General features: G+C 48.5%; 1 protein-coding gene across 9 annotated transcripts in view; it reads right to left on the bottom strand.

Moving 5' to 3' along the window:
* The window catches only part of LOC144737861 (guanylate-binding protein 1-like), a 237702-nt gene that overhangs the window by 69520 nt on the left and 141165 nt on the right, over window positions 1–27017 (bottom strand). For 8 of the 9 annotated variants that reach the window (XM_078620731.1, XM_078620733.1, XM_078620736.1 and 5 more), the window contains 2 exons: window positions 4449–4511; window positions 2168–2209 (listed from right to left, as the gene is read on the bottom strand). The exons of the other annotated variant lie outside the window; for it this stretch is intronic. In XM_078620731.1, coding sequence (XP_078476857.1) covers window positions 2168–2209; window positions 4449–4511 — 105 coding nt within the window. The remainder of the gene's footprint in view (window positions 1–2167; window positions 2210–4448; window positions 4512–27017) is intronic. 9 annotated transcript variants of the gene reach the window in all.

Below are 27017 nucleotides of genomic sequence, written 5' to 3'. Positions count from 1 at the left end.
CAGTAGAGTTATTTGTCTTGATAGGTGCTTGAGAGTTGCTGATTAGCTGTTAGGCAATGTTGTGAGGACTGACTTGTAAAGGTTTTTAGGTTGGCATGGCTGGTTCTCCCAGCATCCTTAGTAGGCACCAGGCTTTTTGGCGGCTATATTGTGTAAAGTCAAGCACCTCTGCTATTTTGCACCACCTTTGTCTTCTTGCAAAGTTCAGTGATTCGACGAATTCTTGTGCAGTTTCCTGCTTTCGATCGGCATTAAATTGTCAGAAGAGTTGAAAGCTTTTTCGAGACCAAAAGGGCGCGAAGACTTTTCTGAAATCTCTACAAATGTTGAGCTTGGCAGCTGCCTTGATGAAGCCAGTTAATCGGTGGTAGTTGACCACACGTGGAGGGATTTGTCCAACAGATTCCCCCAAGTCTTTGGAGTAATTCAGCCATAAACCCATTCTCTGGTTCCAGTTTGGTCTTTGGTGCAGAGAGGATCAGTGCCATCTGAGGGTCGATAAGGATCAATACAGGTCTATGTTTGCTATTTGGAAAGTCGTCAAAGACGGTTCTGGTTCATGGCATAAAGTTACCATTATGATCCCGTGACACAAAACATAGATCAGACGTATAATTGTTTTTTTCCAGCGTGCTGACTTGAACGTGCCATGGTCTTTTGTGTCACGGAGCAGTTGCTCGCCTTCTGCTGCTCCCCATGATGTCAGTTGCTCACCTGCTTTATCATTGGTGCTGAAGCCAAAACAAGCTGTGGTGGTGCTATACAAGTGGCCAAAGTGAGTGGGAGGGTAGCTTGGAAGTGGTATCACCGCACAGGACCAATTCGCGTTTGAAATAGAAGCCAATGCAGAGACATCAGCACAGGTAAGACATGGTAACGTCTCCGATTAGCATGGGTGGCTACGTATGGTGCGATTGAAGCTAAACACACAGACATCATTAAGTGGAGAGTGAACCTCGGTGGACACATGTAGGACAGACTGCAGGCTACACAAGAAGTTAATCGGGGCTCCGGAGACGAAATATCGTAAAACAGGTACGTATACCATTTTCTCAGCATGTTCAGAACAAAGAATGTGGTGCCAGCTGGGCGAGATTCTTTTATTAAAATAATGTCTTCACGACTTTGGTGGCATGTGAACGAAAAGACAAAGACTGGTCCAAGAAGACACCAAGATTTGTAGTTTCAATTTGATAGGCAGACATTATGACGGTGGATCACCAGATTGATGGGGGGCAACCTTGGACAACTGTTGGGAATGCTTGAAAGCTTTTTGTTTGCAGACGTTAGCAAATCATTATTAACATTAGGACATAAAATTGCATTATCAAAATTGCTGGTGGTAATTAGGCAGACAAGATGAACATATGTTGTTTGAGAGATGACATCATTGTAGTTGTAGAGTGATGTATTAAAGAGCTGTCGATAAATGACACAACTTGACTTCCCCCAGACTCGTTCAGAATTAAGAACCATTGATTTCATTGTCCATAGCTCTTCTGAATGCCATGGGGAGGTCTTAGTGACAGAAATCAGTTAGGTCTTGAGATGGGTTAAGGGATATAAACTTTATAGAAAAAAGCAGTCTCCTTAAAGAGGCCATAAATGGCAACGTCCACTGTAATTGATGCATAAATAGTGGATTTAGCATATGATAAGACATCTGGCAGTGATGGGTACAGAGTAAGCAAAGTAACGGCATCTTGGAGATGACTGCACAGTAATTAGATGAGCCTGCATCACTAATATAAATTTCGCCAACTGGGAAGCCAATGGAGCACAGTTATTCCAGAGTATGTCCGATGATGAGGAGGGCCTTGAACATGCTAGTTAAGCCCAAACAACTGAAAACCGGCAAGGACGTCTCTAACTGAATAATGTAATGGGGGCATTTACGTTAATGTTACAGGCTGCAAGCAATATAATCCAGAAGCAAGCTGCTTAGAGCTGATCAGGTGGTGGTCGGTTTAGGATACAAGCAAAACAGAATCCGCAGTAATTGATTCAAAGTCTTGCAATGTACGTATACCTTCGTTTAAATGCGTACGTTGACGTACAAATTGCTATGCATCATTAGTAATATGTTAAATATTACTGTACAGTGATCAGATGAGACTGCATCAATAATAGAAATGTCGCCGACTGCATTGTAAAGCGTGGATTTTACCTCAGCTTCTTTTGCCCTTTGTTCTGCCTTCTCACGCTCCTCCTAGTTATAGCCAAAAACACATGAATCAGGTGATGAATAAAGTCATACAAATTCCGTGGAGCATGTATTATGTCATGCATTGCATGGCAAGTTTCTCCACCCACCACTACCTAATCTTGTGTGGGCAAACTTCCCCCCTTCCACAGACTCCATCACTACCCCATGCGTCAAGTTTTAAGGATTTTGCTTGACTCACGGTTTGTCACAAGTATGAATGTCTCATGACCATGCAATGGAATCTCACGTTGATTGTGGTCCATCTGTTGTAAATAACGCACTCAGATCTCATTTAATGCAGTGCACTGGCAACTGCTGTATGCATGTTGAACTTTTTTGCACGGGGGAAGTACAACAAACTAAACACAACGACAAGCAGTTCTAAAGAATTGAGTTGTATATCTAGATTTAAAAGTGCATAGCCTAGTGGCCTCCTAATATCGGATGAAAGAGCGTTCCAGACGGCCCCATAGGTGTGAGATCCAGTGATTGTCTTTGATAGCAAGCCAAAAGCCACTGTGAGGATGACTGGTGATTTATCAAAAATTAGCAATACGTGAAGTAATACAATTTACTGTCTTCATTTGGGTTATGAGAAAGTAATTCTCAATTAATTGCCTAATAATACAAGAGCAGTAAATGTTACTACAAACTTTGCTGTTGGGTTAAATTCATTAAAAAATCTGACTTTACTGTGGATGCAGTGTGAGTTCTAATATTAGTTTAAATGAACAAAAACATAGTTAAACTGGCTATTCTAAGTGGGGAAGGCTAATTTACTGCTGGCCATTTTATCTGGACCAGTGGTTCTTCATCTTTTACTGCAGCCTGCTTAGAAATCGTTAAAAAAATCGTAACATTAATAAATGCTTAGGTTTCATGTTACTAAGTAGTCGTACTTACATGCCCGTGTTTAATTTGTTATCGATTATGTACCATCTTAAAATAATTTGGCCATGTCTCGCACCACCAGATAGGGGATCTCGCACTCACAGGTGGTGCGTGCACGCCAGTTTAAGAACCTGTGGTAGACTGACATATCTCATCTTTGATATACAATTTTCACAGATTATGATCTGCAACTAACACTTATGGTCTTCCTTGAATTGCACGTCATTATTTATCTGTCAGGCTAATAATCTGAAAATGCCGAGCCAGTACAATCCATATCCTGGGTGAGATTCTACGAAGCCAACCTGAATAAAATTGGATCTTAAGTGATGTGGGTTGATGTAATCAGCATGGTTACCATTTTTTTAAGTAGTGTATTAATTAATTTGTCATATTTAGGCTTTAAGGAATAAAATAATGGTCCATTGCTTTACCACATACACCACTTTCAGTACCAACACCCATTCCTGGTTTAAAATAGCAAAATTATCAGTTTGGGAGACAATGTCAACCGATCCCAAGTGTTGAGTGATGAGTTAAGAGTGGGATGCTAGTGGTTCTATCATCATATCCATTTCACTCTTGCTGCAATTGAGCCATCTTATTGCTGCCCACAACACTTGCCAGGACATGATGCCAATAAGTCACCGATTTGATTTCGTCTTGGTGTGGCAAGGCAGCCATGTGGATGGCTGTGACTGAAGCAGGTTTCAGTCTCCAAAAGTGCAAAATTAGGTCAGGGAGTGTAATCTTTTATGGCTAGGTGGAGTTTCCTGTCACATATTTTAGGTATTGATAATTGTGTGCTCAAGCGCAGCAGTTGATTGTTAACATTTATCCATATTTTTTTTTTATCTCGGTGTTGCTGTTTGTGGCATATTAATTATCCTGCTATTTTTATGTTATTTAAATTTTATGTTACTTGATTGCAGGATAGTTGCTTGAGTATTTGTCTAACTCTAATCTACCTTGCTTTAATCTGCTTTGATTCATAATTGATTTGGGTTCAGATCAAATGTCAGGTCTTTGATAACCATTTCACCTTCAAAGTGTCTGTATTTGTCTGGATTTGTCAGCCTAACTCTGGCTGAAAGTGTTTGTGTGGAACTAGGTTAGGATAATAGACGATTGCTCAACCAGCCCAATGACCATGTACACAGGCCCTCCAAGTTACATGATGCACTACAGTTCTAGACATGCCAACGTCAAAATTACCAGCCTCCCCCCAACATTCATCTTCACAGACACCGATGGCCTTCCCCTATAGCGCTGCACATGTGAATACTCATTTTCCATTCACATGTTTGCAAATGTGATGTTTCATATGCCAATAGTGATATGAACATTTTACCTCACTATGTTCCTTAGCTGATGTAAGGATAGGCTCCTTTGCTTTATAGCCTGCAAGTTCAACCTGTAAAGAAACACAGCCAATGACGAATTTCTTAACGTATTAAATACTTGTTAAATTGTATTCTTAGTCATCTGGCTGCTAATTATACATTTGTTGTAATGCTAATCACCTCTAAACGTTGTTTTTGTAACCGAGCCATCCAGAGCATGTTACACTGCACATCCTCAAGCATATACAGGTGTTTGGAGACTGACCGGCAAGATCGACCACTTCAATGTGGGTTAGCCACAGAGCCGGGCTGTGTGCATAGCTGCAAATTTTGATCAGCAGCGTCCCGACTCTATTGTAACATCATGGGACCTCCTTTGCCAGTAGCAAAATATGATGATAGGTTTTTCCGATTTATTCTGGCAACAAAACAGGTGTTAAGATGTAAAACACCAAACTGAAACCTTTTCAAAGGAATCATGTCTGTGTAATGTTGTAACTCGGCGGGAGACGACTTCACGGGTAACACACTCTTTATTTTATCAAACTTGTTCACAGGTGACTAACACCTACTTTGTATCTCGGGTGACAAACACCCACTTAGTATCTCGGGTGACAAACACCCACTTAGTATCTCGGGTGACAAACACCCACTTAGCTACTTGGCGACTAACGCCCACTGAGCTACTCGGATGACCAACATCCACTTAGTATCTCGGGTGACAAACACCCACTTAGCTACTCGGCGACTAACGCCACTGAGCTACTCGGATGACCAACATCCACTTAGCTACTCGGCGACTAACGCCACTGAGCTACTCGGATGACCAACATCCACTTAGCTACTCGGCGACTAACGCCACTGAGCTACTCGGGACACTCCCTGCCCGGGGTATCCGTCTCGACTGTGGGTCCCCAGCCCGACCCACGGGGGCGTCGGACCCCGGGTCCCACAGCCTCGCCTCCGAGCCACACAGGGCCCCGGTCCCCACAAGGACGGCGGGACTAGGGGTCTCGGGGCACTAGGTCTTCAGCTCCGTCTTCGGGTCTTCAACTGGGTAACTCTCCCCGAGTGCTCTCGCGCGTCCCCCTTTATACCCCACCTGCGGACGTCGCTGCGAGCACCCACTTATTCGACCAATCGCTGGGCGCTGGCTACGATCCTGTTTTCCCACATCTCATCGTGCCTCACCACCCACGCCGCGCCGCCCCGTCATCTGTCACTCCCGGCGCGCGCGTCCACACCACGCCCACAACGCGTGCCCAACCCCGCACCCCGCGCCGCCCCGTGATCCATCACTGTCACAGTCGGCGCACGTCAATACCACCACTACATCACCCCCTACCACATAGCTCGCAGCCGACCCGGCTGCTATAAAAATATACAAACCGCCCTGTGTGCCCCGTAACACAACACAACAACAAGAACAACAACTAACGTAACAACACAACACGACGCGAACACTACCATCCGCAACCATCAACCAATGCCACCGCGACAATAGAACAATATATACAAACCGGCGAGTGACAATAGCAATGTGTATGCAGAAAGGAAAATAAATGGACAAAATTTTTTTTTTTTTCTTTCGACTCGTGCGGTGTCCCCTTCTTTCCGAGCGTCCCTACAACGGGACATTACCCCGGCAGAGGGGAACACCGGGCGAGCTCGGTGTAGAGAAAAAACGTCTTCATGAAAATTGTTGAGCCCTAGCCCGAGTCCGCCTTGCCGGTCCGTCGTACGGCACCAGACGCGGTTGAACGTCCGGTGGTGCCGGCGGTTCAGGAAGACATCGGCCAGGCATCGAGGACCCGTGCGTGCCCCGGGGTTCAGGCTCCCGACGGTCAGCAGCCGTCAAGCCCGAGGCACCTGGGGGTGGGTCAGGTGGAGACACGTGAGGATCAGCCTGCGACACCTCCCTCCCCGAGTCGACGGTCACATCACACGCCCGGTCGTCACGGCACAGAACGGGGTCACACGGTGCCGCATAGGGCTTCAGTCGGGAGGGGTGCACGTACCAACGGCGTTTCCCCCATTTAATCTGTATACTCTGGGGTCGTGCAACCCGCACAATTTCCACCGGTCCCCTCCAAGGTCTCAACAACTTGGGGGACGTAGCCAACGGTGCATGTGGACAATGCAGCCAGGCCTTATCGCCCGGTTTCCAATCATGCGTATGCACCCTCCGCTCATGCAATCTCTCGTTCGCAATTTGCCGCGACCGCGAATTCAACCTCGCCGCCTCCCGCGCTTCAGTCAATTTGGCGATATTAAATATGATGTGGTCTGCCAATTTAGATTTTGCACGTGGCTGGGAAATCCCCAGTTGGACGTCCATGGCCGGATCGGCCTCCCGCCCATACATAAGAAAAAATGGGGAAAACCCCGTCGCCGCATGAGGGGCCATTCGATAGGCCGCGAGTACCCCCGGCACCTGTAAGTCCCAATCAACCTGATCGTCGCAGACCTGTTGGCACAACATAGACGTAATCGTCCTGTTCAGACGCTCAACCATCCCGTCAGTCTGCGGGTGGTAGGGGGAAGTACGCACTTTCTTTGTACCCAACAGGTCGCACACCTCGCGCAACAAAACGCTCGAAAAATTCTTTCCTTGATCCGTCAGCAAGCGTTCGGGGGCGCCCTTGTCCAAAACATAACCCTGGACAAAGGCGTCCGCCACCGCCGCAGCCGACTGGTTGGCGAGCGGCCATGCCATAGGCCATCGGGTGAAGTATTCCACGCCAACCAGCAGGAACCTATTTCCCCTTGGTGTAGCCGGAAAGGGCCCCAAGATGTCCAACGCTACCAATTCGTTTATACGCGAAACCTGAATGGATTGCAGCGGTGGATTAGCTGCCAATGGTGGCGGTTTCCTTTTGGCGCACCCTACGCATCCCTTAAGAATATTCGCCACGTCGTTACCCATCCCCGGCCAATAATAGTCTCGCTGGATTAGGGCGAGCGTTTTGTGAAAACCCAGATGCATGAGCCGTTCATGAGCTGCCAGAACAACCCTACCCCGCATAGCAACAGGCACAACGAGCACGTGACGCCGGGACATGTTGTCCCACTTCATCAAAAGGCCCTGTCTGCACACCCAGGAACCGACCCGCGCCTCCCCTACCTCGGGAGCGCCAACTTTCCGACGTAGCGTAAGTAGGGAGCTGTCGGACATCTGGAGACGGCCCCACTCAACGAGGGGCAACGACAACAGCGAATCCCTCCCCGTGGGGGCGTCCTCTCCCGGGGTGTCAGTGGCGGCGAGCGCAACTCCCGGGGTGCCGGCGACCGGGGGTTTGCACCGCGCCGATCCCAACAAACATGTGCAGTCCGTGCACGGAGGCAACCGCGACAAGGCGTCCGCATTTGAGTGTCGCAATCCCTTGCGGTAAATCGTCATGAATTGGTAGTCCTGAAAGACTTCCAACCATCGGGACAATTGGCCCGATGGCTGTGCCACGCGCATAGCGTATTGTAGAGCCGCATGGTCCGTACGGACCGTAAAATGACGGCCGTAAAGATACGGCCTGAATTGCTGTGTAAAAAACACAATCGCTAACAATTCACGACGAGTTACGCAATAGCGTTGTTCGGCGGGGGAAAGAACTCTACTACCGTAGGCGACCACCCGTTCAACCCCCCCGACCACCTGTGAGAGCACCCCCTCGATACCCGTGTTGCTGGCGTCTGTGTCAAGCAAAAACGGTTGTGTGAAATCGGGGTAACACAAGGGGGGAGCCTGCACCAAGGCGTCACGAAGGGAGCAGAACGCAGCCTCCTCTTCCGCCCCCCAGTGAAACCTCACACCCTTAGCCGTCAAAGCGTGCAGGGGCCTGGCTATGGTGGCAAATTGCTTGACAAAACGACGGTAATAGGAGGCGAAACCAATGAAACTGCGAACCTCCGTGACCGAGGTTGGCGTTGGCCATGAGCTGACGCAATGCGTCTTAGCAGGGTCCGTCGAGATCCCTGAACGACTCACGATATGGCCCAAATACCTGACCGATTCCCGAAGCAGAAAACATTTAGCCGGTTTAAATTTAAGCTTAGCGGAACGCATCCTGAGGAACACCGCTCTCAGTCGCTGGAGGTGCTCCTCGAAAGTCCGACTAAAGACGATGATATCGTCGAGATAAATCAAACAGGTATCCCATTGGAGGCCCGACAAAACCAATTCCATGAGTCTCTGGAACGTGGCGGGAGCGGAATGTAAGCCCATGGGCAAACGGTTGAATTCAAATAGGCCACCAGGTGTCCGGAAAGCAGTTTTAGGTTTAGACTCGTTATCGAGTGGCAATTGCCAAAATCCAGAAAGCAGATCGAGTGTGGAAAAAAACTGTGCTCCCGCCAAGGCATCCAGCGACTCATCCATCCTGGGGAGCGGATACGCATCCGCCATTGAGATTTTGTTTAAGCGGCGGAAATCGACACAAAACCGCAAGGACCCGTCCTGTTTCTTTACTAGAACAATAGGAGCACCCCACGGACTAGAAGAGGGCGAAATGATATCGGCCGCCAACATATCATTAACCGCCGATTGCACATGTTCCTTCTCGGCTGGGCTGAGCCGGAAGGGATTCTGACGAATAGGGGCCGCGTCCCCTGTAGCTATGTGGTGGCGCAACAGGTCAGTGCAGCCGATATCGTACTTATGTTTGCTGAACACATCAGCAAACTCGAGTAGCAAACCCCTCAATGCTCCCAATTGCACCTCGGACAAGTTAGCAGAACCGGCATACAACGAGTCCAACCACTCAATCCCCTCATCACTTGGAGGATGCGACTTGACAGTGAAATCTGCTTGAGCCACGAGCCGTTCCTCAACGGGTAGCGGCGCGGCGTGAGCCAGCACCGTTCCCTGCGCAATTACGGCCGGCCGCGACCCCGTATTCAGGACCATTACGAACGGCTCACTGTCCCCTCTCACCACGGTTTGAGCAACCGCTAAGTCGAGGCCCCTTCTGGCCCTGTTAGACGGCCCCAACAGCACCCCCTGTGCCTCCGCACCCACCTCGAGTGGCTTCCTGAACCGAAGGGGTACTAACATTTGCGATCCCGGGGGCACCCGTACAGTGTGAGTTGCCAGCGCCTGCACCGTCGCACAAACCGTGCGCATTTTGGTAGGGCTCGTCAAGAACGCAACCCGCCGACCTGACGGAAGCTCTATGCAGGCCTGATCTATAAGAATTTTGATGGGCATTTTGGACAAAAAGTCCGTACCTAGCAAACAGGGAACGGCCAGCGATGATGATACAAAAATAGGGCCCGCCAATTTGATGTCACCAATGCAAATAGTCGCCCGAATCTGGCCGATGATCCCCAGGGATCCCCCATTCGCCGCATAAAATGGCACGTCTACTGGCAGAAGGGGTCTACTTTGGACGGGAAGAATGTTATAAATAAGATCCGAGATGATGGTGGCCGACGCACCCGTGTCAACAAGCACCCGGACCTCAACCCCGTCAATGAACCCCGTTACCACGGACGACCCGGCCGACGCAGCCACGATCCTGTGGGCCAATTCGGACCACTCGACTGCTTGCGGGCCGCGTACGGACCCCCCTCGCCGAAATGAACCCCCGGCACCCAGCCGCGAACCCCCCACCGCCAAGCGGCGACCCGAATGTGCCGTGTTTGTGGACCGAACGTGTGAGGTGCCGCGACTTGCCGGGTTTTGTTGGGATGACTTGTGGCCCTGGTCGTCGTCCCGACGTGGTCCTGTGGCGCGCTGACGCGGGGCCCGGCACCCGGCTGCGACGTGACCCCGAAGGCCGCAGTTGTAGCAGACGACGGACGTCGTAGGTTTCGGTTGCTCCAGCTTGCGGGGTGAACGTGTGGGCGAACGACCTCCCGTTCTCCACTCCCCCGGACGCGATGCAGCGAAGGCCTGCTCCTGATCCGCAGCTGGCTGAGGTTCGGCGATCGTGGCGGCCAGTGCCGCGTTCCCCGCCCATTTGCAGACGACCCCCGGCTTGCGTTTGAGGACCTCGTACGCGTGAATGCTCGTGGCGATCGCCAGGGAGCAGATATCCATCTCGTCCGCCACATTGATGGGGACCCCCAACTCGTGGGCCAACGCCAGCAGCTGCTCCGTCACCATGGCGTCCTTCCCCTCCTTATCCATGCGGGGAAAAGCCGCGTCCGCCAAGGCGAGTAGTGCCGTGCGATAGGCGAGCGTCGTTTCTCCAGCCACCTTCCGCCGATCGTAGAACTGGTGGCGACACGTGGAGGGCGGCCCGAACACCTTCGCCATCAGGTGTAGTGCGGCCTGGAGCGTAGAGCGGGACGACCTTGCAGCAGATGTGAAGGCTGCAAGCGCGTCGTCGTCAAGCATCGCTGGCAACGCACGCAGGGCAGTGGTGTCGGACCACCCCGACATCTCCTGATGAGCGAGGAACCTTCGTTGGAAGGCTCCCCAGTCGCCCCCATCCGCCTTGAACGCCGACAGCGCGGGCAATCTTTGCTGGAGGACCCGATCGTCGTCGACGTCGGAGAGATTTTCCCGCGCTCCGCTGTAGTTGTGTAAAATGTCGGCTCGGTTGTCAGGCGCAAAATGGAGAGCTCCGGCGCGCGCTGATGACGTGGGCTGCGCTGAGCGGAGGTGTCCGGCCACGTGGCGTCCGTCTTTCCCGCCAATCGGTGGCGGCCCCCCAAAAACGGCGGCAACTTCCAGACTTTTGGCGCGAAGCGCCTTTTGGCGGGATTCCTCCAACGTCGCTTCCTCCACCAACCCCGCAGCCGTTTTTCCGCTCGCCGGAACGGAGATGTCGGCCAAGACAGCGGCGGCGGCGAGTAGCAACTCCGCCAACCGGGAGTGCGCGTCTTGGAGGCTGGTGTCGGAGGCAAGCGGAGCGTCGGCCATCACCGCGAAGTGCTGCATCGGCGGCAACTCCTCGTCCTCTCCTCCCGAGGTTGGTGTCCCCGGTACGCCGTCGTCGTCCCGACCTCGCTCGTGGGTACGGGTAGTCTTCCTCGTGTCCATACTTCTTGAAGACAGGTTTACTTCTGACGCCAGTTGTAATGTAGTAACTCGGCGGGAGACGACTTCACGGGTAACACACTCTTTATTTTATCAAACTTGTTCACAGGTGACTAACACCTACTTTGTATCTCGGGTGACAAACACCCACTTAGTATCTCGGGTGACAAACACCCACTTAGTATCTCGGGTGACAAACACCCACTTAGCTACTTGGCGACTAACGCCCACTGAGCTACTCGGATGACCAACATCCACTTAGTATCTCGGGTGACAAACACCCACTTACCTACTCGGCGACTAACGCCACTGAGCTACTCGGATGACCAACATCCACTTAGCTACTCGGCGACTAACGCCACTGAGCTACTCGGATGACCAACATCCACTTAGCTACTCGGCGACTAACGCCACTGAGCTACTCGGGACACTCCCTGCCCGGGGTATCCGTCTCGACTGTGGGTCCCCAGCCCGACCCACGGGGGCGTCGGACCCCGGGTCCCACAGCCTCGCCTCCGAGCCACACAGGGCCCCGGTCCCCACAAGGACGGCGGGACTAGGGGTCTCGGGGCACTAGGTCTTCAGCTCCGTCTTCGGGTCTTCAACTGGGTAACTCTCCCCGAGTGCTCTCGCGCGTCCCCCTTTATACCCCACCTGCGGACGTCGCTGCGAGCACCCACTTATTCGACCAATCGCTGGGCGCTGGCTACGATCCTGTTTTCCCACATCTCATCGTGCCTCACCACCCACGCCGCGCCGCCCCGTCATCTGTCACTCCCGGCGCGCGCGTCCACACCACGCCCACAACGCGTGCCCAACCCCGCACCCCGCGCCGCCCCGTGATCCATCACTGTCACAGTCGGCGCACGTCAATACCACCACTACATCTGCATTAACCACAAAGCTTGTGGTCAGAAACGGATTGGTCCACAGCAGAGACAGCTTTCGCCTTTTGGCATCCTATGGTCTAACACCATTTGAGACGAGTCACAAAAGAAAGCAGTCTCTGGTGTGGACCAGTCAGTTTCAAGGACAATGCATATATTATCAGAGTATGTTTTTTGTGGTTAATGCAGACATTATTCCTTGCAAAAGGTTTCAGTTTGGTGTTTCAACATCTTAACAACTGATTTGTTGACAGAACAAAGGTAAAAAAACTATTATTATATTGTAAAAAATTTATCACGAAATTTGGACATACTTCTAGCCTCAAGAACTACCATCCTGTTTCCTTTTTACTTCTATGAACTTCTTGTATGCCTGATCCATCCCTCCCTTACTCAGCACATTTCCTCTCACTCGTTATACCCACAGTTCATATCCGTGTTGATATGGAATGTGGTGCAGAACAATTTGTCGAACTCTGCTCATGGGGGTCTTTCTTATATGCTCATTCTACTCGACCTCATTGCGTACTTCGATATGGTTGACAATCTGACTATTTTCTACCCTTTCCTCTCTCGACATCTCAGCTATCCATTTTTCCTGGGTTAAGTCTTATCTCTCCTCATGCACCTCAGGAGTCTCAACCAACCACATCACCTTTCCACAACCCCTGTCAAAATGTATGTCCATATGAACAAAATGTAATCTTCTTGGTTCTGTCGGTAAAGTCACGTAGAAGGGAAGTAATAAAATAATAAAAATAAAACATAATCAAATAATTCTCACGACGTTTCGGCCACAACGCCTCGACAGACCTGGTTTTCACCTGAGAACGGCTGCTTGCGTTATGGCGAAACGTCGTGAGAATTATTTTATTATGTTTTATTTTTATTATTTTATTACTCCCCTTCTACGTGACTTTACCGAAATAACCAAGAAGATTACATTTTGTTCATATGGACATACATTTTGACAGGGGTTGTGGAAAGGTGATGTGGTTGGATGAGACTCCTGAGGTGCATGAGGAGAGATAAGACTTAACCCAGGAAAAATGGATAGCTGAGATATCGAGAGAGGAAAGGGTAGAAAAAAGTCAGATTGTCAACCATATCGAAGTAGGCAATGAGGTCGAGTAGAATGAGCATATAAGAAAGACCCCCATGAGCAGAGTTCGACAAATGGTTCTGCACCACATTCCATATCAACCCGGATTTGAACTGTGGGTATAACGAGTGAGAGGAAATGTGCTGAGTAAGGGAGGGATGGATCATGCATACAAGAAGTTCATAGAAGTAAAAAGGAAACAGGATGGTAGTTCTTGAGGCTAGAAGTATGGGGGGTTTATGAAGAAGAGTAATGATAACTGCGGCTTTTAAGTCTAAAGGGAAGGCACCAGGGGAAAGGGAGGAACTGAAGAAGTAGGGGAGAATCAGAGGGAGTAGATGGGGTATGGGGGAGGAGGGGATACATTCCAGTGGACTGGAAACAGGGTGGGCTTTAGAAATTATGGAGGAACGTTCGACAAAAAATGGTAGAGTAAAAGACAGGAAAGTGGAGTCCGTTTGAGGTGGTAGCGAGGAAAGATTGAAGAAATTAGACAGTGGGGATGGTGAAGCAAAGGAGGAACGGATTAAGTCGATTTTGGAAGTGAAAAAGTTCGGGAAATAGATGGTGGAAGGGAAAGAAGATAGGGGAATTAGAACTGGAGGAAAATAATTGATGGGACGGGGAGCGAGAGAGGAGATGAGTGTCTGAATATAATATATTTTGGATTTTTTTCCAAGCCAGATATAACGTGGGAAAGGAGCGAATGATACGAAGCCAAGTTGTGGGTTACGGGAAACCATTTAAAGAGCCTGCTTGGCACAAGAGGCATCATTTTGACTGGAGCAGGGATTGATCCAAGGTGGAAGAGGCTTGCTTAAAGGGGGCTGAGTGCGAAGGGGAGCCCGGATTTGAGGGTGGCAAAAAGTGCATTGGAGAGGGATGACGGAGGATTGGATATCTAGTGATAACATTGCGGGGTGTGGGGAGAGAAATCGTGAGGGAAAAAAAGAAGTGTTCGAAGGGGGATTTGTTGATAGGTGAACACCCTGCCACCGGATATTCGAAAAGCGCCGAGTGTCTCAATGACGTGGTCTGTGCAAGATGCATCAACTCAGACTGTCCTTTCTATAACATTTGAAATTTAAATAAAAAATGTTTCATATTTTTTATTTATTTTAATAGTTTTTATTCAATGCAGTAGTCCATTGGTAAAAAGTGAAATTGGCGAATAGTTTTTCGGTTAACTTTTCGCCTCTCACAGGACCCCATGGTTTCGACTAAATTTACATGTTTGATTAACGGTATGTTTACGTTTTGCACGGAGGTGCCAATTTTGGCCAATCGGAGCACTCGTAAGTTGGATGAGCATACCTCACCCAATCAGTGACAACCATTTATGAGCGTTTAGACCACGACTGGCTTTGTTTACATTATGTTTTCTGTTTTGGCAGTGGGAATAGTTCTCTTGCAGACTTAGTGATTATTACTTATTTTTCAACTTAGTGATTTAATAGTGATTCCAATGGCATCTAAAGTGAATTCGTTAAAGAACAAGAGTAGGAAAGAAATTAGCCTCAAAACAAAGCGGGACATTATTAACTTTCGATCATCCTGGAACAGATTAATTCTTTAAAATGTAATTCCTATGTTTGATTAACAGTTATATTGGTTTTCAGTAGTTTTCATGCCCTCAGCTGTTAGTAGCTGAGGGCATGATTGGTTTCATATTTCATTCCTGTTGCTGCATGTCCTCTGTACCGTTACCATTTGGTTGTAATGTCAAGTGATAATCACTTTATTGAGTAAAATAAAAAAAAATCACATTAAAATTTGGTCAAAAGAATATTGCCAGAAGAATGAATATGAGAAGATGGAAGAAGGTGGAGACTGAATGAATTGACACGGCGCAGGAGGACAGAAGGAATAGAGGGAGCGTTGAAATTAAATTTAAAATCAAACAAGAACGAATTGGTGTGGTAGAGGAGCACGAAAGATGATGCGCAGAGATTGGATGGGAGGGAAGAGAATGAAGATAATTGGCGAGCACACAAACAAACCTCCCTATAAGCAGTCCCCTTTTCATTTTGTATGGCATGGAGAAGGAGGAAAAGCAACCATTTTTTAGATGTCATAGTTCAATGTTAAGGTCCTTCAACCAATCCAAGGCAGCAGTACCTCCGATTAGCATGGTTGGCAATGTACGGTGCGAAATAAGTTCAACATCCGTACATAGTCGACGCTGTATGGATTGCAGCAATACTGCCAGGTGTGTGTGGGGATGGCACTCGTTGGTGATGCGTTTGATGGTTTGGGGTTTACAACAGTCACATTTTGGCGATACTTTGATTTTAAATTAAAGGAACTTGCACGTACATCTCCCGTGCTTCTTTCAAGCACAGTTCAGTGTGTTCCACAGCCGTCGTGAGAGAGAGAATTCAAGCACTTCCACGGTCGGGTACTGTGATGTGTTTGGCTGCCATTTTCATAGCAGGCCACCATTCAGACCATCAAAGCAGAAGCGCATCCAGAAAGGCTTCCTGGATTCAAGCCTAGGGCGTGGGGGCTCTTTTATGTGTAGTGACAGAGAAAGGTCACTACTGTGTCGGCCCGTACGAAGGCTGGGGGCCCCAAGGGGGTGCCTGGGGGGTCACGTGGTGGAGGGATCCGGACCCTCCCAGAGGTGGGGGAAGTGAGGCGTGTCCTGGGAAGGGAGGCATGGCCTGAAGAGAGCCAGCCACGCCGGGGCGGAGCCAGCCACGCCAAACCGGATATAAGCGTGGTGTGAACGCTGAGCGAGGCTGTTGGTACTGTACTCCGAAGTGAAGACATCACGAGTCGTCGTCCTGGGCCAGGCAGGCCGTTGCCTGCCTGGTCCAGTCTGTGTCGCGTTCCAGAGTGTTAGTGAGTTGAGGAAGGTGGTCACCACCTCATGTACAGCGTTATGTTACTTACCGTTTAATAAATAGTGTTGCCTCCAAGCTGCGTGTGTGTGCACCTAATTTGAACCTACTACATTTGGCGTCAGAAGTTGGAAAAATAAATATTGCTAGGTGTTATCCTAGGGAAGTAAAATGGGCACACGACAAACAAATATACAACTCACCTGGACGCCTTCGTACAACGGGGACGGTGTGACGACCATCCTTCGGACAGCCCCGGGGATGGCAGCCCCGGTGACAGAGAGAGAGAGAGATGGCGCTGCACGCGGAGCGTCGGGACTGGCACCACACTGCTGCTTCGCCGCAATCGGGAATGGAGCGACGGAGCCGCGGGGAGAGGACACCATCGTCGCTGCGGGGGCTGGCAGGGGAGGCCCGGCCATGCGGGCCACGCGGTTCCCGCCATTTCGGCGGCTGGTCGGGGCGTGGTTCCCGCCAAAGCGCCGCTCCCGCCATTTCGGCGGCGGGAACGCCGCTCCTGCTGCTGAAATGCCGCTCCCGCCGACATCAACGCCTGCAGAGGGGGAGTTCCAGTCTTCAGCTCGAGCGCGAGAGGTGGATGGGTTCGCAAGAGCAGGCCGTGTTCACCATGAAAGATTCTTCGGGCCGTCCCAGTGCTCCACCTTGCCGCCCTCCACTATTCACAGTTTGCCAGGCGAGTCGTGACATGACAAGCACCCGGCCCCAAGAAAAAAAAATAATAATAATCTTCACCCATCTTACGTGCGCCGGGTTGCGATCGCGTGTGTTTTTTTTTAACTCGCTGGGTTGCGGAGCGTGTTCGTCCGGTTGTGTGCGTGATAAATTGACGCGGCGACCATGGGGGTTTCTGCTTGTAACAAGTGTTGCTGTTAATTACGGCGTCGAGATCGGTATCTTCTGGGTGTAGTTAATGATTAATTCGTGTTGGTGTCCCGAGCTCCGTTGATATCCTGTAGGTTGCCGTGTTAATGACTCGTGTTACATCGTTTTGTTGCGAAATCGCCATTGTTATTGTGTATACTGTATGGAGGTTCGCTCGTGATTGTCACGTGTAACTGTAAGAAACTTTGATCGTCATTGTTGCCAAGGTACAGACCGTATGGACCTTTGCTTGGAATTGTTAACAGTGTATGGAATGTTGGGTACTTGCTTGTGATTGTTTACTATGTACGGATTGTCTGGAGTATTGATTGTGTGTGTTGCCATGTGGGGACTGGATGGAGCATTGCGCCAAACGATTTACTGTACGAACTTCGTATACTGCATATACTGTATTAATCAATTCGGCGATTCTTGGGGTTTGTGTATAGTTTTTTTGCTCTCAAAATTCGAATGCCCTGAGTCCCATGGTTAATGTTGAAGGGGATTTAGAAATGACAGGTTCAGTTTGTTTCAAACTCGCTGGTTGGTTCCTGTCCGTTGTTGCACAGATGATGTCTTTTGTGCGGGAATGCTCCTTGTGTTCTATATGGATCGGGGGTGCGTTTCCGTTAATTGCCGTCAAATTGCGTTGCTCTCTCCACTCGGTTGGTACAGCTGCATGCTGCAATGCGAGTCTCGGAGATGATGTGTACGGATACGGGATGTGAGGTGTATTGTTGTGACCATTGAATATTCGGGATCGTCACAAATTGTGCGTACCTGTTCGGCATTGGATCAGTTCTGTGGGGGATCATAATTCAAATTGTATGTGTTGTGATGGTGTTAAATTGCGATGGTGACATGCTGCCAGGGATTTGTAATTGTGCTGCTGGCTGTCACCTATCTTGGGGCGCAGGTCCTGACCAGGATGGCCCAGTGAGTGTTGCGTGTCTAACATGAACGTTGTGGTCCCGTCATGCAATGGCTGACGGCTTGACCTGACAGCCCGGAGATTGAAACACTCCGTGGCATGTCTAGCCTAGTGGGCTGTGCGCTCACATGGCTCTGAGAGTGTGGTCCCGTCATGCAATGGCTGACGGCTTGACCTGACAGCCCGGAGATTGAGACACTCCGTGGCTTGTCTAGCCTAGTGGGCTGTGCGCTCACATGGCTCGGGGAGTGTGGTCCCGTCATGCTGTGTCTGACGGCTTGACCTGACAGCCCGGAGATCGAGACACTCCGTGGCTTGTCTAGCCTAGTGGGCTGTGTGCTCACATGGCTCAGAGAGTGTGGTCCCGTCATGCTGTCTGACAGCTTGACCTGACAGCCCGGAGATCGAGACACTCCGTGGCTTGTCTAGCCAAGTGGGCTGTGCGCTCACATGGCTCAGAGAGTGTGGTCCCATCATGCTGTGTCTGATGGCTTGACCTGACGGCCCGGAGAGTGAGACACTCGGAGGTGCGTTGAAACAGCCGGCTGGAGATTCGTAAGGTTCAGGTGGAGTTGTCCTGTTACGTTGGGACTGTATCCCTCAGTTGTTAGGGTGCATGTTGTGCAATGAGTGAACGATGGGTCGTCTCAGCTCGGTCGGTACAGTTATATGCTGCGATGCGAGTCTTCGAGAGAGACTGGCTCGTCTCAGCTCGGTCGGTACAGCTATATGCTGCGATGCGAGTCTTGGAGAGAGACTGGGTCGTCTCAGCTCGGTCGGTACAGCTATATGCTGAGATGCGAGTCTTGGAGAGAGACTGGCTCGTCTCAGCTCGGTCGGTACAGCTATATGCTGCGATGCGAGTCTTGGAGAGAGACTGGGTCGTCTCAGCTCGGTCGGTACAGCTATATGCTGCGATGCGAGTCTTGGAGAGAGACTGGGTCTCAGCTCGGTCGGTACAGCTATATGCTGCGATGCGAGTCTTGGAGAGAGACTGGGTTAAAATCCCACCGATATGGCCGACGCGTGCTGCTGGTTGTGACGCTGCGTCGGAAAGGCGGTGGGGTGGTAACATGGAAATCCCCCCCCCCGATATGGCCGACGCGTGCTACTGGTTATGACGCCGCGTCGGAAAGGCGGTGGGGTGGTAACATGGAAATTCCCCCCCCCCCCGATATGGCCGACGCGTGCTACTGGTTGTGACGCCACGTCGGAAAGGCGGGGGGGTGCTAACGGGTGACTGTCATTGCATGCGTGATTCTAACGGGGGGGGGGGGGGGGGGCTGTGCTGGAGCGTAAGTGGGTTAGCCAGTTTTCATGTATATTTGTTGTTAATTCCCCGTTTTCTATGCGGTTCCCTTTTACCCTCGTCGATTCTGTATATATTACGTGATTGTATTTCTTATCGGTCGCCGGTCATTTATTGATGTTGTTGGTTCGGAGGCACACCTTTTCGATGTTTCACAGTTGTGTTACAGCCGGGGACGGCTGTGTGTTTATACAGGGGGGGGGGGTGATGTAGTGACAGAGAAAGGTCACTACTGTGTCGGCCCGTACGAAGGCTGGGGGCCCAAAGGGGGTGCCTGGGGGGTCACGTGGTGGAGGGATCCGGACCCTCCCAGAGGTGGGGGAAGTGAGGCGTGTCCTGGGAAGGGAGGCATGGCCTGAAGAGAGCCAGCCACGCCGGGGCGGAGCCAGCCACGCCAAACCGGATATAAGCGTGGTGTGAACGCTGAGCGAGGCTGTTGGTACTGTACTCCGAAGTGAAGACATCACGAGTCGTCGTCCTGGGCCAGGCAGGCCGTTGCCTGCCTGGTCCAGTCTGTGTCGCGTTCCAGAGTGTTAGTGAGTTGAGGAAGGTGGTCACCACCTCATGTACAGCGTTATGTTACTTACCGTTTAATAAATAGTGTTGCCTCCAAGCTGCGTGTGTGTGCACCTAATTTGAACCTACTACATATGTATTGGTGGAGCAGCCGGGCCAATTAACCATTGTTCAATCTATGTTAGCTCCTGGTAGCCCCACCAAGGTTGACGGTGAATCATCGGTCGCTAAGCATTTCGGTGATGAGACTGATAGTTGGACATCAAGGCACGGCTGTCGCAAGCTTCATGAGGAGAACTGCCATATTGCATGATGTGCTGATGAGAGGTCAATGAATGCTTAAAACTTTCGTGACTGCAGGAATTCATATTATTTGGTTCTTTCATTAAAGTCACATAGAAATAATAAAAAATAATCATAAAAGAAAGTTAATAAAAATATCACTATGTTTCGATGGTAACACAAGCGGTCATCATCAGGAAAAGTGGTGAGCCTCTAAAAGCAAACTGTTTATAAAGGTTTGGAGATGGGCGTAGCCCAAGTGTATCAGCAACACCAGGAGCATGAAGGCACCCCAATGGGTTCTCCCTCCTCCGGTTGTAGCCAATATTTTCATGGAAATTTTTGAGACGGACGCCATCCAGGCATCCACTCGACTCCCGTCCTTGAAATACGGTAGGACCAATACTGCTGCCGTGGCTGATCATTATTTTAATGCGACTGGCTCACGCGAAATTGATTTATCTAAGGTGATGGTACTTTGCAAGCCTACTGGCTATGAACAAAGAGTCGTTTATGAAGCCATCCATATATACTGACGCAGACACAATTTCAACCGAGAGGAATGTTAGAAACATGTCATCAACCACTTTGGTACGTGACTTGACTTGTATTTTATTGTCAATCAACCTCCACCATCAGCAGTGTGGTGTGTGGAGCGGCACACAGTGATTTCATGGTGGACCTTTGCTGCATTGGCATTGCTGACCCACCCATGCTCCTGATGATGCTGATAAACTTGGGCTACGCCCATCTACAAACCTGTATAACAGTTTGACTTCAGAGGCTAACCCCTTTCCTGATGACGACCGCTTGTGTTGCGATCGAAACGTCGTGATATTTCATTTACTTTATTTTCATTATAATTTATCTATCTATTTGAATTTACCAAAATAACAAAATAATATCAATGAATGATGTTCCTGTTTTGAGCTGGCTTTTCAAATTAGCCCCAAAACTAGCACCTGGTGGCAGCAATTTTGGACAGTTCAGAACTTGTTTCTGAGGGGCCACTCCATTATATTGTAGCAGATGCTGAGGTTGGGTGGTAGTTATTGACCTCCTATATGTCTATGTCTGGTTTAAAAATGTATATAATGTGTCCACTTTCCACTCATTTGGTACCACATGTAAGGAACGGATATCAGTTAAGAATGTGTCTCACACGATTTTCTTGTTCGTGGTCCCAAGTTATTGATGAACTCTGGGTAAATGCCATCGTGCCTGAGGATTTACTAGTTTTAATCTGGACAATACCTGCATCTACTTCCTCCATTGAGAAAGGACTACAGAAAGTGGAGGTTTGTTGGCAGGTGTCAAGAGCCTAGTAGAGTTATTTGTAAACGTCTTGATCGGTGCTTGAGAGTTGCTGATTAGCTGTTAGGCAATGTTGCGAGGACTGACTTGTGGAGGTTTTTAGGTTGGCATAGCTGGTTCTGCCAGCATCCTTAGTAGGCACCAGGCTTTATGGTGGCTAGATTGTGTAAAGTCAAGCAACTCTGCTATTTTGCGCCACCTTTGTCTTCTTGCAAAGTTCAGTGATTCGACAAAGTCTTGTGCAGTTTCCTGCTTCCGATCGGCATTAAATTGTCAGAAGAGTTGAACGCTTTGTCGAGACCAACAGGGCGCGAATACTTTTCTGAAATCTCTAGCAATGTTGAGCTTGGCAGCTGCCTTGATGAAGCCATTTTATCGGTGGTAGTTGGCCACACATGGAGGGATTTGTCCAACAGATTCCCATAGGTCTTTGGAGTAATTCAGCCATAAACCCATTCTCAGGTTCCAGTTTGGCCTTTGATGCAGAGAGGATCAGTGGCATCTGAAGGTCGACAAGGATCAATACAGGCCTATGTTTGCTATTTGGAAATACGTCAAAGACGGTTCTGGTTCATGGCATAGAGTTACCATTATGATCCCGTGACACAACACATAGATCAGACGTATAATTGTTTTTTCCAGCATGCTGACTTGAAGGTGCCATGGTCTTTTGTGTCACGGAGCAGTTGCTCGCCTTCTGCTGCTCCCCATGATGTCAGTTGCTCACCTGGTTTATCATTGGTGCTGAAGCCCCACAAGCTGTGGTGGTGCTATACAAGTGGCCAACTTGAGTGGGAAGGTAGCTTGGTAGTGGTAGCACCGCACAGGGCCAATTCGCGTTTGACATAGAAGCCAATGCAGAGACATTAGCACAGGTGAGACATGGTAATGTCTCCGATTAGCATGGGTGGCTACGTATGGTGCGAATGAAACAAAACATACAGACATCATTAAGTGGAGAGTGAACCTCTGGGGTCACAAGTAGGACAGATTGCAGGCTAGGCAGGAAGTTAATCGGGGCTCCGGAGACAAAATATCGTAAAACAGGTACGTAGACCATTTTCTCAGCATGTTCAGTCAAAGAATGTGAGACACTGCTTAACCAATACATACTTCACCTGGAATGGAACTTTCTACAAACAAACTGAGGGCACTCCAATGGGCTCCCCCCTATCTCCGGTTGTAGCCAACGTTTTCATGGAGAAATTTGAGACTGACGCCATCCAGACTGCCATTCTACGCCCGACCTTATGGAAGAGGTAAGTAGATGACACTTTTGTCATCTGGCCACATGGCCGGCCTGCTCTAGACCAGTTTCTCGACCACATCACTTCCATACACCCAGCCATCAGATTCACCATGGAAGTCGAAAAAGATGGCAAGCTACCCTTTTTGGATGTCCTAATTAAAAGGAGACCTGTTGGTTCAATGAGCCACTCTGTCTACAGGAAAGCCACCCATACAGATGTTTACCTAAAACCGGATTCCCACCACCATCCATCCCAGAAGTATTCCCTCATCAAGACTCTACACCATGGAGCCCAATGCATCTCCGACCAGGAACACATTGTCAGTGAACTCAAGCACGTACGCCAAGCTCTTAAGGCTAATGGTTACTCCGACTACACAATCCGCAAAGTCATCACTCCAACCATCAAGAAGGATCCTTTTGAGGAGCCTTTCAAAACCATCACCTTACCCTACATTGCTGGGGTCACAAAAAAGATCTCCAAAATCCTGATTAAACACAAGATCCAGGTCCGTTTCAACACAGTACATAAAATCCGTGATCTGGTCCCGTCTGTAAAAGATGTGGTTCCAGACATACAGTACCCTGGCGTCTACAAACTAAGTTGCCTCTGTGGTAGCAATTACATTGGAGAAACCAAACGACATGTATCGGACCGCATCCGTGAACATAAAGCAGACCTGATACACGGTAGGACAAACACCCCAGCCATGGCAGATCACTGCTACAATTCAGTGGTCTCACATGACATTGACTTCTCAGAGGTTCTTTGCAAGCCATCTGGCTACCATGAGAGATTCGTTCATGAGGCGATCCACATATACAAACACAGAGACAATTTCAACCGAGAAGATGGATTCTCGCTCAGCAATCATTGGAAGGACATAATAAACCATTTCGGATCTTAACTGATTGTGTTCACGTTTACGGTGACTTTCAGACCGCAGTCCACTCAACTGGCATTGACTATATATCTTTTATTCTCCGCAGGGAATGGATTCTTTGCTCCGCTGCAAGTCTCCTACCACCACTCTCCCATTGACACATTTCGTTGCTTCCTCTTAGTACCTTTTACACGACGGTCAATGGTATAGTGTATAGCAGATTGTATAATAATAGTATAAAAGTGTAATGTTTAATTTAATGTATAAGGTAATATATATAGTATCGTAATTGTATAGTGAATATACAGCAGTATGGTATACAGTAGGGTGGGTAGAATAATACATAGTGTAATATTACAATGTATAGTCTAAGGTATAGGGTGGTGTATAGTAATGCAGTATATAATTTAATGTTGGGTTTGTCTATGGCATTATATAGTACGGGGTTGACCCATGTGATGTAAGAGAAAAAAGTTTAGCTGGAGGCATATTATATTTTTTGCGACATAGAATTGTAATGTATGACTTACTGTTAGCAGCTCAGCTTATTGGAGAGCATATTTAGTAAACTGATGATACTAATGTAGTTCATATTTTAGTTTTTTTACGTGGTGGTTTAGTTGCTGCAGCTCCATACTATTAACATTCCTTCCCTTTATTAATGCTAACCCTATTCCCTCCCTTTGATGCTGCTAATCCTGCATAATGCACGGGCATAATATGACTTTGAAACCCCCCGCCCACCTCCTAAGCATTCCACAAGTAGTGACTAATCCCATATTTGCATTTCCCATAAATAGGCAAAATTCCTCTGTTGATATGTAAATTCCTTTGTCAAGGCGCTCTCCTCCTCTAACCCCTGCTTAAATATACGCTGCCAAGCTTGGTGGTGTTCATTCGGACGCTGTCTTTCCGACAGCCCTGTTCTTCACCTGAGGATGGCTGCGTGCATTGTGGCCGAAACGTCGTGAGAATTATTTTATTATGTTTTATTTTTATTATTTTATTATTTCCATTCTACGTGACTTTACCGAAAGAACCAAGAACATAAAGCTATCTCAACCAACTAAGTACCGTCATGAGATTGGTAAGAACAAATAGAGATAGCCCTGCTATATAATTGGAAATCTTATAGTATTTTGTTATGCTATTGACTACCACGTGTTGATAATTTTGTTCAGCTATTATGTCATCGATTAGGATAGTAGCGATATTAAAGGAGCGCCCCACGGTTTTATTTTTTAGTTACAAATGTAAAATAATATTCTGATCAGCTGGTAACGGCTGAAAATGTGTTTTTTTTTACTTTTTAGTGCACTTTAAAATAAAACCGTTGGTTTAAAATTTTATTTTGTAAGGAATTTATTTACTAGGCTATAACAATGGTGTGTACTCTAAGAACCATAGCAGTTGGGTAGTGCAACAAAGTCAGACGTTCCTGTGTGACCCAGAGTTGACAACTTTGACTTCCATTCGCCATGAAGTTCCAGGTAAGAAGAGTGCTGCAAACGAGACACTGGGCCTCCCAGTCTTAATCAAAGTCTGCGACATTGCTCTCCAAGGGTGTACTAGCGTCCTTCAAGTCATCACCGATTTCAATCCAAATGGTTCTCGCCCAGATTTTCCCCCAGTCCTTAGAGCCCCTGACCCCAGGTAGAGAGTTGGAGCTGGGAGCAACGCACTTCAGATGGTGGCCTTGCTCCTGATAAGATGGAGTCTCTCCTCGAGCCTCCCTTGCAAGTGCCATCCACCCCACCTCTGAATGGTTGAATGCCAGAGCTTTACGTTCTAGGGACGCTACAATTCTAGAAATGCAACTCCACAAAAATGCCTCAATGTCACTAGCATACCACAAATCCAGCCTTACAACATCTGCTTCATAGTGATGGCAGATAATGTGGTAAAGTTTAAACTGTGTCATGTGTTATTGATGAAGACATCCTAAATTATAAATATTAAGTACATTTTAATTAAGATAATTAAATGTGTTCTGGATTAATTAAGGTGAAAGTAATTACTTTTCAATTGATAATTGGTTCTTTACCCTTCTATCTGGCAACAAAACGGACACCTTTTTTACAAGGAGTCATGTTTGCATAGACCGCAATACCTGCAGTCATAATACAAACAAAAGAACATAACTCTGATAATGTGCACTGTCCTTAAAGTTGATTGATCCACACCCGAGACAGCTTTCCTTAGAGCCTAGTCTCATATGGGTTGGACCAGATGACGCCAAAAGGCGCACAACTCAAAGACAATGCACCATCAGAGTATGAGAGCTCGGGGCAAGCATCTACACTATGGGAACCTCATTTGCCAGTAAAAATATGATAATTGGTTCTTTACCCTTCTATCTGGCAACAAAACTGACACCTTTTTTACAAGGAGTCATGTTTGCATAGACCGCAATACCTGCAGTCATAATACAAACAAAAGAACATAACTCTGATAATGTGCACTGTCCTTAAAGTTGATTGATCCACACCCGAGACAGCTTTCCTTAGAGCCTAGTCTCATATGGGTTGGACCAGATGACGCCAAAAGGCACACAACTCAAAGACAATGCACCATCAGAGTATGAGAGCTCGGGGCAAGCATCTACACTATGGGAACCTCATTTGCCAGTAAAAATATGATAATTGGTTCTTTACCCTTCTATCTGGCAACAAAACTGACACCTTTTTTACAAGGAGTCATGTTTGCATAGACCGCAATACCTGCAGTCATAATACAAACAAAAGAACATAACTCTGATAATGTGCACTGTCCTTAAAGTTGATTGATCCACACCCGAGACAGCTTTCCAATTTGGAAGGGAAGCTGGTGCAGACCAGGTCGGCCCGGGGTTGCACGCTGACATCGGAGGTGTTTCCAGGGAGACGTGCATTAAAGGGTGATTACTGGCCTGACAGAGGGAGTTCGTGTTGCTGGGGACCAGAGAGAGAAGACGTCTCGCCGCTGCCGCTCAAGCTAGGAGCGGACCTCAACCCTCACGAGGCGGGTGATGGCTGATCCCCCACCCCCCCGCCAGGGACGGACGAGTGAGTGGGTCTGAGGGCAGTGTTTGAATGGGGGTGCTGTGTGAGAAGCTGCGTTGCAAGCCTCTGTGTGAGGGCTGCTGTGTGCGGAACCGTCATTGCGGAGCTGCTGAGAGGAAGAGCTGCCGTAGGCAGGTTAGCGAGGTGTAAAGTAGATAGGGGAAGTTGTATAACAGAAGTGACCGTATAGACAGAGATAGGAGTGCTTACAACTGGTATAAGAAAAGGTTAATAAAAGTGTAAGCAGGTGACCTGTTACAACGTGTCCGTATGAGTGATTCTACACAACACTACAGTAGTAACTACTGACCATCGTAGTATCCACTGACTTTATAGCAGTATCTACTTACTCTAGCAG

This window comes from Lampetra planeri, chromosome 74 (assembly GCF_965212315.1).
Source record: "Lampetra planeri chromosome 74, kcLamPlan1.2.h2, whole genome shotgun sequence".
NCBI classification, from domain to species: Eukaryota; Metazoa; Chordata; class Hyperoartia; order Petromyzontiformes; family Petromyzontidae; genus Lampetra; species Lampetra planeri.
The sequence above is the reverse complement of the archived record's forward strand: the minus strand, read 5'-3'. Positions and strand labels throughout refer to the sequence as shown.